The sequence below is a fragment of the Cibotium barometz genome, chromosome 22 (assembly GCF_041138505.1).
Source record: "Cibotium barometz isolate CiBa-2024 chromosome 22, ASM4113850v1, whole genome shotgun sequence".
Classification (NCBI taxonomy): domain Eukaryota; kingdom Viridiplantae; phylum Streptophyta; class Polypodiopsida; order Cyatheales; family Cibotiaceae; genus Cibotium; species Cibotium barometz.
In genome coordinates, this window is record NC_141067.1 from 1934836 (window position 1) to 1947697 (window position 12862).

The 12862-nt window shown below is 51.3% G+C and overlaps 1 protein-coding gene across 1 annotated transcript in view; it reads right to left on the reverse strand.

Moving 5' to 3' along the window:
* LOC147626159 (uncharacterized) overlaps window positions 1–12862 on the reverse strand; it is a 41817-nt gene that overhangs the window by 11753 nt on the left and 17202 nt on the right. Inside the window, exons 5-6 of the mRNA XM_086816276.1 lie at window positions 10080–10148; window positions 9954–10010 (exon numbers count right to left, since the gene is read on the reverse strand). Of these exons, the coding sequence (XP_086672402.1) occupies window positions 9954–10010; window positions 10080–10148 (126 nt within the window). The remainder of the gene's footprint in view (window positions 1–9953; window positions 10011–10079; window positions 10149–12862) is intronic.

Genomic DNA, 12862 nt, shown 5'->3' on the forward strand with positions numbered 1-12862 from the left:
GTCCCTTGTCTCCCATCATCCCTCGCCTTTATTGGTGGTCTCATGGGATGTTCGGGGGGGGGGAGGGGGGGGAACCGGCCGATTGATGGCCGTCTTCCTCATGTGGCGCCTCCGTTTGCTTGGTGCTCCACACTCCACGTTCTTGCATGGCCAGCCGCTTCATAGCTTATAAAGCAACAGCATGAGCAGTAGACAACTTGGTCACACTACCCTCTCAAGTGTCCATGTTCCCTTCCATCTGTTCTCTATTGTTCCACCCACACATGGTAGAAACAATCTTGAAGAGAGCACATGGGACAAGAGAACACTACACAGTGTATGTTGTGCTTGACACTACCCTTTGAAGTGCCCATGTTCCCTTCCATCTGCTCTCTATCCACACATGCTAGAAAAAATCTTCACGAGAGCACGTAGAAGAAGAGAACACTACACAGGGTATGTGAACCATGAGTTCCATAAGTCCAATGCATCCCAAATAAAGGGAGCCATAAACAATGTTCCCTAAAACCATCTCAAGGCAAACAACACCACCTTTCTCCTTGCATGGCTATACAAGGGTTAGTGAACATCAGAAACACTTTATAGTAAATAGCAAAAGCACCAACTTTGCAAACTCAAAGTATTCTTAGCTTTTGTTTGCCAGGTTGGTAATAAAGCCAAAAGAAATGTCTCCTCACCATATCCTTAAGATATCCAGAGATATATCTCCATATAGCTTGCTTCTAAGCTTGATAATATAATCCACAATATCCATATGGAAAGAGTGCTAAACACGTGCACATAAAGCCAACTCCATACTTCGAAGATAAATCCTATGGGAGATTTTCCTAGAATACAAAGGATCGCACTCCTAAAATTTAGGAGAGTTGCTATTTTTGGCCCGACTCTGATGGAAATTCCGTTCGCATCATTATGTCTGGAATTGAGCAAATGGGGGGACATGCCAAAGCACATCTGGCAGAAGATCTACCACTTGGGATATTTTTAAAGGTAAAGATTATGGGAGAACCCATCTCTTACATTGGGACATGTGGCAAGAAAGCGGATCAAAGTGAGACACTTGTCACTTCAGCTATTGTATGGCTCTCCATTCGTCATTATAGCCTTCTCTTGCCATTTTAGCTCATGGGAGGCCCAAGTCTATAAATTGGAGCCCTCTCTCTTCATTTGGAGTAGGCTCTCTTGCTACAAGCTCTCTTCTACCATGTTGGTTGTTCGCATTCTTGTCTACATCGCCTTATGGAGATTCTCTACACTACTTCACTTCCCTCTACAAAGGGTTTCTCTATTTCTTTAGCCTCTTCATGGCTGTATGCATGCTGTACGAGCTGAATCAGTCACTGTACCTGATGTACAAGCCATTGTACCTGTTGTACCGGCTTTTGACCAATAGGAATCACACATACACACTCTTATTGCAACGATGGAACACACACATAGAAGGAAAGACTGACACCCTCGCACAACATTTATTACAATCAATTTTGGGGGACAGCCCAAGCAAAAAACCATGACCCACACATATTGGCTTTTAGAAAGCCCAATCATAAACTTCCTCTTTCAGAGAAAGATTATCCATGATAGCAGCTATGTGTTCTACTGTTGAGGATGCTTCGCCTTCATGGACTTCTTCTTCATCTTCTGCCACCAAGTTTGCATGCACCTTCTCTCCCCCTTTGGCCATCTTCTTGAAGCATCGGTCCTCTCCTCAAACAGATGTTTGGATGTGAGCTATACTCCACAAGAAGCTCGACGAGCGACGACCCGGCCCGATGAAACCGGTGGGGGTTCCTGACTCTGTTTGACTCAAAGAAAAGCTCAGACTAGACGTTAATAGATCTCTCTCTCTCTCTCTCTCTCTCTCTCTCTCTCTCTCTCTCTCTCTCTCTCTCTCTCTCTCTCTTTTTTTGGAAAAACGATCCTTCTATTAGTTAATGAGAAAACGCCATATGGCTACAAAGCTCACCTCGCAAGGAGGGATAAAAACACAATGAACACCTGAGCTCCCCCCCGTGGCTGGCCGCTCTCTGGGGGGGGCTACCTAATAATACATGAAGGAGGTGAGAAAAGCCAAACTGGCGGCCTATAGTGCCAAGTGACATCCTCGTCCCTCGCGGTGAGGAAAGGGCCAGGCTGCCAAGTGCGGAGGAAAGCCTTGCGGCGCCCTCTCATGCGATCCGAGTTGCCCTGGAGTTTCCCCCAGTGTCCTCTCAAGGTGTGAATGATGTCCACCCAGAGGGCCTGTATGACCTCCGCCGGTGGAGTCGTCTGGTGGTCAATGGCCTCCCTGCATCGGGCTCTCCATATGTGCCAGGCCGTCATGCTGCTGATCATCTCCCATCTCTGCCCGACCCCCTCCTGAGAGGCTGCCGAAGAGAAGTCTGGCGTCGGAACCACCGCCATCGCCCTGTCAGAGACCTGGATGGTCACACTGCCAGGAAAATCCTCATATCCAAGTGCAGGGCCGCTGTCCGTGGCCCAAGCCACCGCACCCCATGTCACCAACATCTCCCCTGGAGAGCCTGCAAAAACCATCCTGAGAGCGCTGCCAGACCTGCTGTGCCTGAGGGCAATCCCATAAGCAGTGCCACTGTGACTCCTGTGCATGGTCGCACCGAGGGCAGGACGCTGGGTGTCTGCCAAAAGCTAGCCAAGCCCCCACAGCCAATCCTCTATGCGCTGTGAGCCAGAGAAAAAGCGTCACCTTCCGGGGCCGGAAGCTGGCCCAAAGGCGCTGCCAGAAGTCCCTAAGAAAGGCAGGGGAGAGCCCCTGTCGCCGCCAATGCTCGGCCGCTGCCGGGGTGCTCGCTATCCTCTGTCTCTGAATCCGCCGCCCCAGCCTCGCTGTGTACTGAAAAAAGGGGATGGCAGGGCTGGTAGGGGCCGAGTAGGGATCTCGCCAAAACCACTCACCTGGGTCCCACTGAAGGCGAATAAGAGGCTTGCTGTCCCAAGCCCAGAGTCTCCAAGAACAGTCCTCCCCTATCGAGGCCGGTGAGGGGTCTACGTGCCACTGTCTCTGATGAAAGCCGACCACCCGAACCCTCTGAAGGATACAACCCTGGAGCCCATCCAAATCCAGTCGTGTCCTCTGAAGCTGGCCACCCTCTCCCACCTCGAAAGTGAGTGGGGCTACTCTCTCCGCTGTGCCGCAGACCGCTAGAAGGATCTCGTGCCGAGTAAAGACACCCATCCACCGTGGAGGTGGAGGGTCCTGTACTGGGGTCCGCCACTCCCGAGGGATGGCCGCCTCAATGTCCTGTCTCATCAACTCTCTGCCCCTCATCCCACTGAGTCTCCTCTCCTGAGCCTCTGGAGGCAGCTGCTGAAAACATATCCAGTCGTCTAGGGACTGGGCCGGCGGGCCGGAGCTCAACGGGCCCCACGACACGTGAGACCGCGAGCCAACCATATGGCCACTGGGAAGTCGAATCAAGGGGTTCCAGATCAATGGCTGCCTCAGGCGCTCCTCATCGGTGCCCGGGGGAGTCTGGAAGAGTGACGGCCTCAGATGCGCCCAGGCCCTCAGAAGGCTGGCTGCAAAACGCTCCTCGAAGCCAAGGCCCACTCCTCTGGATCGCTGCTCCGTAAAGATCCACCTGATGCTGGGGGTCCAGGGGCCGCTAAGAGAAGGAGTGCGGCTGAGCATCCTGGAAACAAGAAACTCCTTCCACGGCTCAACGCCTGGCAGGAGACCACGAACTACCAGCTTGCCAAGCAAAGCTCGGCTTTGGCAAATAGGATCTACAATGCCCAAGCCGCCCCTCTCCCTCGGCTGAGTGATCACAGCCCATGCCACCTTGGCCCTGGCGGGTCGCCCGTCGCCTCCGGACCAAAGAAAGTTCCTGATGAGCCTCTGCACCTGGCCAATGCACGCCCGAGAGAAGGCCCAGCAAGAAGTGATGTACCACATGGTAGCGAGCAGAACCTGGTTGGCCACAACTACTCGGCCAGCCAGAGATAAACGAGCAGTACTCCAATACAGAAGCTTCTTCCGAATGCTCAGAAGAAGGGGGGCTATCTGCTGCTCCGGAGATATATCAATGCCCACATAGCAGCCCAAATAACGCACTGTAGTGCCGGGGGGCAGCCACTGAAAACCATCAACTAGCCTCCAAGTCGGGGGGGGCATAGAACTGACCCACAGCCCACACGACTTGTGCTAGTTGATCAAAGCGCCCGAGGCGCTGCAAAACCTGTCCATGGCTGAGGCGAAGCGGCGGAGGTTCTCCTCACCTCCCTGAAGATAGACAGCAGTGTCGTCCGCAAACTCCGAGTCTAGGAGCTCCTCCGAGGTGCGGATGGGAAGCTGGAGGCCCCTCAAACCTGTATCCTGTGCCGTCAAGAAGGTGCTCATGGCCTCCACCACAAAAAGAAAAAGAAAGGGCGCCAAGGGGCACCCCTGCCGCACCGAGCGCGAGAGCTGGAACCGCTCTCCGCACACACCCTGTATCAGCACTTGGCTATGAGCCGAAGTGTAGAGTGCAGAGACCCCACGGATCCACTGAGGGGGGAAGCCCATCCTCTCCATAGTACCTTCCAAGAAGGCCCAGTCCACCCGATCATAGGCCTTCTCGAAGTCGAGAAGGAGCACCGCCAGATCCTCCTGCCGAAATCTAGCCAAAGCCGTAGCCTCCCAGAAAGAGAAAATGTTATCCAGAATGCTCCTATCCTGGATGAAGCCTGTCTGCGTGGAGTGGATGATGTCCGGAAGGTGAAGGCTGAAGCCGCCTGCTGATCGCCTTAGCTAGGACCTTGTAGGCCGTGCCTAGCAAGGTGATCGGTCTCCACTGTCTAATCTCCAGTCTGTCTCCTCCCTCTTTGGGGATCAAGTGAATCAACCCCTCTGCCATGCTGTCCGGCATGACTCCCGTCTCCATAATCTCCTGGAATGCCAATCTGAAGCCCCTATGAAGGAGGCCCCAGTACCTTTGGAAGAAAGCCACTGATAGACCGTCCTCGCCTGGGCATTTGCCCCGAGGTAATGCCTGAAGAGCCTCCTCTAGTTCCGTATCCGAGAAGGGGGAGAGAAGGGAGTGCTGCAAATGGGCCGGCACAACCGGTCTCGTGAAGCTCCAGACTGCCTCCCTAGCCTCTCTCACCCTGTCGTCTGCTGGCTCAGCAGAGAGAAGATCCCTGTAAAAATATGTGGCTATCGCCCGAACCCTGGGGGGATCCACCACAACCTGGCCATCAGCCTGACGAAGCCGCCTGAGACCCTCTCGTCTGAAGCGAGGCCCAGTCGCCTCAAAGAAATCCCGAGTCACTCTGTCTCCAGCCTGAGTCCAAAAAGAAGCCCGAGCATGGAATCGGAACTCCACCCGCCTCTCCTCGATGGATCTGATCTCAGTGCGAGCTGTCTCCATCTGCTCTGAGATCCAAGGGCTCATAGGATCTCTCTCCTGGAGTCTCTGGAGGGACGCTAAACTCCTCCGTAGGCTCCTCTCCTGCTCCCTGAAGGCCTCCAGACGGTCCAAGGCAGCCAGTCTGAGCATCCGACTGATCTCCTGCAAGCCACTGGCAAGATCACTGGCTGCCGAACCTCTCTTGAACTGCAGCTCCTGCCAGACCTGCTCAACTCTGAGCGCGATCTCAGGCTCCTCTATGAGACAATCGGGAATCCGGACGCTCTGGCCCCGCTCTCCTCTCGTAGGGTCCTCAATCTGGAGAAGCACTGGGAAGTGGTCTGAAAAGGAGGCCCACTCATCAATGTAGAATCTGTCGATGCGGGAAAGGTTAACTCTTGTGGCCCGTCTATCCGAGCGCGAGAAAGATAGACTCCCCTGCAACCTGCCAAACTCCGGGAGAGTCCACGGATCCTGGCCTCTCACCTGTAGCACTAGCTCCTCCCAGGCAGCGAGCTCTGGCCCATGAATGGTCTCCTGGCTGCCCCCCATCCTGTCCTCTGCGTCCTCCAGCATGTTGCAATCCCCTCCTAGGCACCAGTGGTCTGCCAAGGGGAGGGACTGCCTGATGGTGCTCCAGAACTCGGCTCTCCCGGACGCCCCGTTAGGAGCGTAGAAGTTGAGGAAGCCAATGCGGTCTTCCCCAACCCGAAGGATGATCCACTGCGCTCGACCCTGAACCAGAGTGCCAGAGTCCACAACCTCGGATAGAAGCTACTCGCTGACTGAGATGCATACTCCGCCCTGGTTCCCCTGGGGGCCATATGCCGGGGACCAAAAAGTGTGACTCCTGCCTGGCAAGATCTTCCCGCAGGTGCGGGTACGCCCGGCAGAAAGGTGGTGCTCCTGGATGAAAAGAATATCTATGGGTCCTCCAACGAGAGCCCTCTGGATCTCCTGGCGGAGTCTGCCCCGACCAATGTAGCAGCGATGTCCACCGAGACCCTGGATGTTCCATGAGAGGATCCTCATGGATGAACTGTGGCAAGTGAGGTAGCCGCCACTGGCTCGCCCCTCTCAGCCGGCCCGGATGATCTGCCCTCCACTCTGTGAGTCTTGGGCGCCGGCTTGGAGGGAGAATAGTCACTGTCTGTCCGGGTGCGGAGTCTCTCCAGAAAGAGGGTGACCTGTGTCTGAGTCCACCAGCCCCACTCCGCCTTCGCCCTGTCCAGAGCATAGGCGTGAGACCAATCCTCTGCATATAAATATCTAAAGGTAGGCTGCACCCTCGGGGCGGCATGGAGGAGAATCAGTAGCACCGCCTCAACTGATGTGTGGACCGGATCCACCCGCCAATCTCCTATACCAAACAGGCTCATGCGGGCTGAGTGTAGTCGGGTCTGCAGTAAGTCCGTGAGTCCCAAGTCACTGAAGTGGTGAGAAAACTCCAGTATCTGGTCACGCAGAACTTCCTCTACAGAGTTGCAGTCCCATGCTGTGTCTGGGGCAACGCTGAGAGGAAAGGAGAAGGCCACCATGCTGTTCACCACTGAAGGAGAACGCGAGGGATGGCACACCACGCACACTCGCAAGGGCGCGACCAGAGTCTCGAATGGGCCAGCATCCAGCTGGAGGCACCTGAAAAAACTGTAATCCACTGGTAACCCCATCACTCGCGGGGGCCCCCCAGGGGAGGCTGGGGAGAACTCTGTGGCGGGCGAAGCTAGGATCGCCATCTCCACCGGCCCGGTGTGGCGGTGAAACAGCCGCTGGACTGAACTCTGGCCTACCCAGCTGCGCTGCCCCGGGGCAGTGGGTGGTCTGGCGAAGTATCCTGGAGAGGCCGAAGGAGGGATGGGGGCTCGCGGCGAGGAGGGGGGAGAGCGAGGGGAGGATGGAAAGGCATCTGCCAGAGGATAGGCGTCAGGGGGGGCCGCCGGGGGAGGTGGGAGGGGGGGGGCGGGGGGGGGGGAGAGGGGGGGGAGGGAAGAGTGCTCTCCGGGTGGGGTGGAGGGGAGCCGGGGGTCGCAGAGTGCGGCCGGGGATCCTCAGGAAACTGCTCCAAGGAGGGGGCGGGAGTGGGGTCTCCACGTGGGAGGCTCCACCATCGGCCTCAACAATGGGCACTGAGGCTAAATCCTCGTCCATCGGGGTGGGACCTATCGGCCGCCTATCCCTGACTGGAGCATAAATGCGGGTAGGTGCCTGTATGCCAGCCGGAGTCGCCCGTCCACCAGCCTGTCCGCCAGCCTGTGCTGCCTGCTGGCGTCTGCGACAGTCCCTACGGGCCGGGCGTTTCCGCCGGCGAACCTCCTGCCAGCCTCCAGCCTCCTGAGTCTGCGCGGCGTCCTCCGCCGGAGCCTGCTCGTCCGATGGTGGCGCCTACTGTGGCGAGCCAGGGATGTCCGGTCTCGGAGGTGGATGGCCACCTCTCGGGTCTCCTGCAGGGGGTCCAGAGGCAGCATAGCGTGAAGGATGAGCCCCCTTGCGGGGACAGGAGCGTGCGAGATGGCCCATCTCCCGACATATGAAACACTGGCCACGGTGGCCCGAATACTCCACGCGCTGAGTCAGATGTCCTCCAGATAGACAAGGGAGGAGGATCGTCTTCGGGAGGGACTCCGGTGACGGAACCACAACACGAATGGCCGGGAGTCCTGCTGCCCGAGCAACCACTGAGGCCGCGGTCTGAGGCGTCTCCACCACTTGCCCGAAAGCCTTGCCTATGGACGGCAGGAGGGGCAAGTACTCCCTTCGGAGACCTGGAAAGCAGACGGTGATGGGGAATCCAGTCGCGCCTGCCACCAGTGGATCAGACGATGGGTCGAAACCGTGTGTCCATCGCGCCAAGAACGCCCTAGAGGAGCGTAGGGCAATGGGGCTCCGAGCCAGCACCCTCTGAGCTGCTGGTGTGACGATTCTTGCAGTCTCGCCAATGAGGCTACCCTGTAGTAGGTCGCGTAACTCTCTCCGCATTGGGCGGCTACCCACCACCTTGCAAACCAAGGAAGAGGCCTCCAAAGAAGAAACGGAGGACGTGAGAAGCTGCTGCTCTGCATCTGAGAAGTCTAGTCGAAGACCTGTATCGGTCGGGGCTGACGGAGAGGCTGCCATGGAGTCCTCCTAGGGGAAAAGACCAGGTACTGGCTGAATCGACGAGACGAACCCAAGAAAAAACCACGCCACTTCGCTGAAGTCGCCGAAAAAGAACAGGGGACGGGGGGCTGAGGCAGGGAGAAAGGAAGAAGCAGGAAAGGGGGGCGGAAAGGCCGACGACACGAGGAGGGGGGGGAAAGGAGGGAGGCGGAAAAAAGGGGGGGCGGGGGGGAAGGGGGGGAGGCGGAGGAAAGAGGGCGAGGGGGGGCTGCGCAGAGAAGGCGAAGGGGGGGAAGAGGAGGGCGGCGCGGAAGAGGGAGGCAGGGGGCGGAGGGGTCTGGCGGCTCAGGCGGGGGGCTGAGGGGGGCAGGCGGGATGAAAGCGGAGGAGGGGAGGGGCTGCGGGGACAGGCGGGTGAAGGAGAGGGGGGAGGAGGCGGCGGCGACTGCGAAGGGGGAGGCGCAGGGGGCAGCGGGCTACGCGCGCTCAAGCCGATGCTTCTCTCTCTCTCTCTCTCTCTCTCTCTCTCTCTCTCTCTCTCTCTCTCTCTCTCTCTCTCTCTCTCATAGAAAAAAGAAAGCAGTTTACTCCATCAAGCTCAAACATCCCATGATACAACTTCATCCAAAAACTCATATCAAGTACACCCTTCATAAGAAACTGAAGAAATCTTGATTTAGTGGCTCTGATAACAGGTTACAAACCTTACCTAGACAAGGTACACAGATCTCTCAGCTAAATTTTAGCCTGCAAAACTAGCACTCAACTTCATTGGACCTTGGTGTGGGAGCTGGCAAGCTACCTCCCAGCCATAGCTCCCCAAGGAAGCACCCCCAAGCATGAGGCTAGACCAGAATTGGGCTTGGCTCCTCACCCAAACCTTGGCATCACATGGCACCAAAGCCCACCCTCCAGCTGTAAGCTTTGCACTTAGCCATGGCTTGATCTAGGTCTGGATCTCCTAGCCATCCACCTGTGGGAGCCCTAATTAATGAGCCTATCACTGTGTCTCAATTATAGACTACCTCTGGGTGAAAGTGTCCTTTACTCAAGGTCACTTTGAACTTGCCAATTAATAAATAACTATTAAGACAACATTAGACTCAGGAATGCCTCCATTCAAACACACAATAATAAATAAACATCCTTTGAGATCTGGTAAAATGCTCCATGTGCTCACTTGCATGACTCCATGGAATCAGTTAACGGATACAAACATGGTTTGAGCATACAAAACATATACATTGATGTGATATGTATATGTTAGGGATGTGTATCAAATGATTTGTCACATTATCGACTTCTTTTTCAAGAGCAAAAAGAAAGTACAAAGTCTTTTCCAATTTGAAAATTTGGAAAAAAGGAAAGAAATAAACTCCAAACATGGAAACTAGCATAACGCAGGAACTGAAGCATTGCAGCAATAACAGTCATAATAAAGGACATCTACATTTGAAAACATGACAGTGTAAACATCAATAACAGGTTTCAACTTGTCAAAGCAAATCATACCTTGAGAAGTTCCCTGTCCTTAGCATCAGCTTCTTCTTGCACTTTCACTAGAGTTGACTGCAGAACAAGCTCATAAGTGAATTTAAACACAAAATTATCACATTTAATGGTTCTTGATCTACCAACCTCTGCCACACGAAGCGCTTGTTCCGCTTTTGCAATATACGTTTTCTGCTCAGACACTAACTTCTCAAGCTGCAGCAAGAAATCAAATGCACAAGAATGACAAGATGCAAAATCCAACACAAAAGCTTAATATATATACCTTCATAAGGTCAGAAAAATCTGAACTTACGAATTGAGAGATTTGAGAAAGAAATAATAGTGAAGAAGGACAAAGACAAAAACCAAGCATTTGAAAGATCAAAAATAAATAAACTAACAAACCAGGCTACTAAGGAGAGGAAATCAAAAGATAATATCATTTTAATTAAGACTAACAAAAAAACAAAAAACAAAAAACAAAAAACAAAAAACCAAAACAAATAAACAAAAAAACAAAACAAAACAAAACAAAACAAAACAAAAAAAAACAAAAAACAAGAAACAAGAAAACAAGAAAACAAAACAAAACAATTACATGAATGAAAGAAACTTTAAAAAATAAAAAATAAAAAACACACACAAAAGCATACACACAGTTCTTCTTAATAAGAACTTAAACCTTTTGATACTAAACAACAACACAAAATAGCAAAATAGAAAACTGTAAACTCTAGACCTAAAGCACTTAAGAGCCAAAACCAAACATTAAGCTAAACTTTAAAAAAGACATTGACTCAAAAGTGCAACCATTAACTCCAATGTCTGTCCGAACATGAAGTGTAGGTTCATCAACTCTATCATGCATAGAGTGGACAATAAGCTATGACAAAAGCTTAATTAATGATCCACGAAGTCACAAGACATCACAACAATAGAACCAATATATGTCACATAAAATATCATAAATACAAAAACTACATTAACACTACTCATATTCAAGCACAAAAGTTTCTCAAGGCTGGTTTATGAATTTTGAAGAAATGGAAAAGCAAATCAACTCAAAATTCCATGGAACTACTTGAGAATTCTTGGTCTGCATGCATCTACCTATGGTAAAAGTTTTGAAAAAATAAATCATGACCTAGTAAATTTGCAATTTTTGAAATTACTGAAAATAGCATAAAAATACTTTAATAGCCTTTATTTTCAAGGAGACGTGTTTTAAAAAAATGTCTTTAGTCAATAGAAGGCACATCCCAAAGGTTAAATAAATACATGAGAACTTTTGTATTGCATTTGTAGTGTACTTAAAACTTTATTTAAGGCATATTTAATGTAAAATTTAAAAACTACAGCTTTTCCACAGAAAGTACCTAAGAAAGACTAATCCCACTTGATATTTTTTTCTGTGAACATTTTGTGTTGAAAGTATTTTTCTAGTAGGAATTTCTTTCAAACAATATACTTGAAAAGAACTGATTTTTTTACGAAAGTCTCTTAAAGCCACAAAAGTTGCTTTTCTTCTACAAGACTAGTGTCAAACCAAATTTTCAGCATGAAGACTCTTGTGAAATTGTAACTGATTGAAACAGGCACCTACATTCAGAGGGCTCTCTTGAGTCCATAGAAAGCCCTTGAGCACCAGCTTGCAAATACACACATAAAAGACCAATTGAAGAGGTTGCTGGAAAACTCCATAGCTCCATCAAAAGCAACCCAAAACCTAACACTAGATCTACATCAACCGCGCACATTGCCCAAACCTCAGCGTCCCACACCAAAAGATCCCAAGATCCCACAAACCAAGTATCTAGCTAGAGCTTGTCATGGCCTGATTTCAGTCTTGATCTCCACGGAATCATCCCAACTAGAGATAACCAATAATAATGAGCAATCCAATCACATAGTCTTGAAGTCAGTACTAAAAGCAACAGCTACTAAAAACCATCGGCATTGCACAATGATAAAGAAGCCAGCCTAGTTGTGTCCAAACATAACACTAGTGTGAGTCATATTTAAAACCACAATATTCGCGCCACAATAATGCAATCTTGGAGTTGTTGTATGCTTGTGCTGTGTGAAAGTTTATCATTTTTTGAGAGGAGAGAGCAAGAGCAGCAGGAAAAAAAACACAAGCACACAAATAGACCTACACCTACTGTATTTCATGTACAACCCTACAACTGAATGTCTCTGAGTACAAAATAAAATGGGAAGTAGATCTCCCTTATATCAGCCAAAATCTGCTGTTAGGAATAAGTACACAGCCCAATGTTGATAGCTGCAGATCAGACCAGCCCTTTATGTTCCTGAGAAATGCCCTGTTGCTACAATGAGATGGGGCCTACAACCCCCAAGAACCCTTTATATATTTGAAGAGCAGGCCAGCCTGTAAGGCTGCTTCCCGACTGGATGGCACTGCCTGACCGCTTGCCCGGGCCCTGTCCTGATGATGTGGAGGTGTGTCACGTGCCCCCCCACTTCCATTGCAGCTGTCCTCAGCTGCATATCCTCTTGGTAAGCTCTCAATAATGGTCACGAATTGCCCATAAATTGTTCATCAAATTAAAAGGCCCACTGGATTCAACAGCCCTTAAAACTTCAGAAGGTCTTCTGAACCCCTCTTCTGCTGGTGCAAAACACCTTGCCCTAAACCAGCACCTCCGGTTGCTTTCCATCATCCACCAACTTGAGTTCATCCTCATCTGGCGGAGCGCTCAACTCTAGCCCATGTTACTTCACAAGATTCCTCAAATGGACTACTGGATACATCTTCTAGTTGTTTGGTAACCCCAGCTTGAAGACCATGTCACTATGCTTCCTATAATCTTGAGTGTAAGTTTGGAATAAACTTCCTGATTTTTTTGAGCCATTGTTTCTAGATCTTCAAGTACACCCAATCTCCTTCCTTGAAAATGCTATCC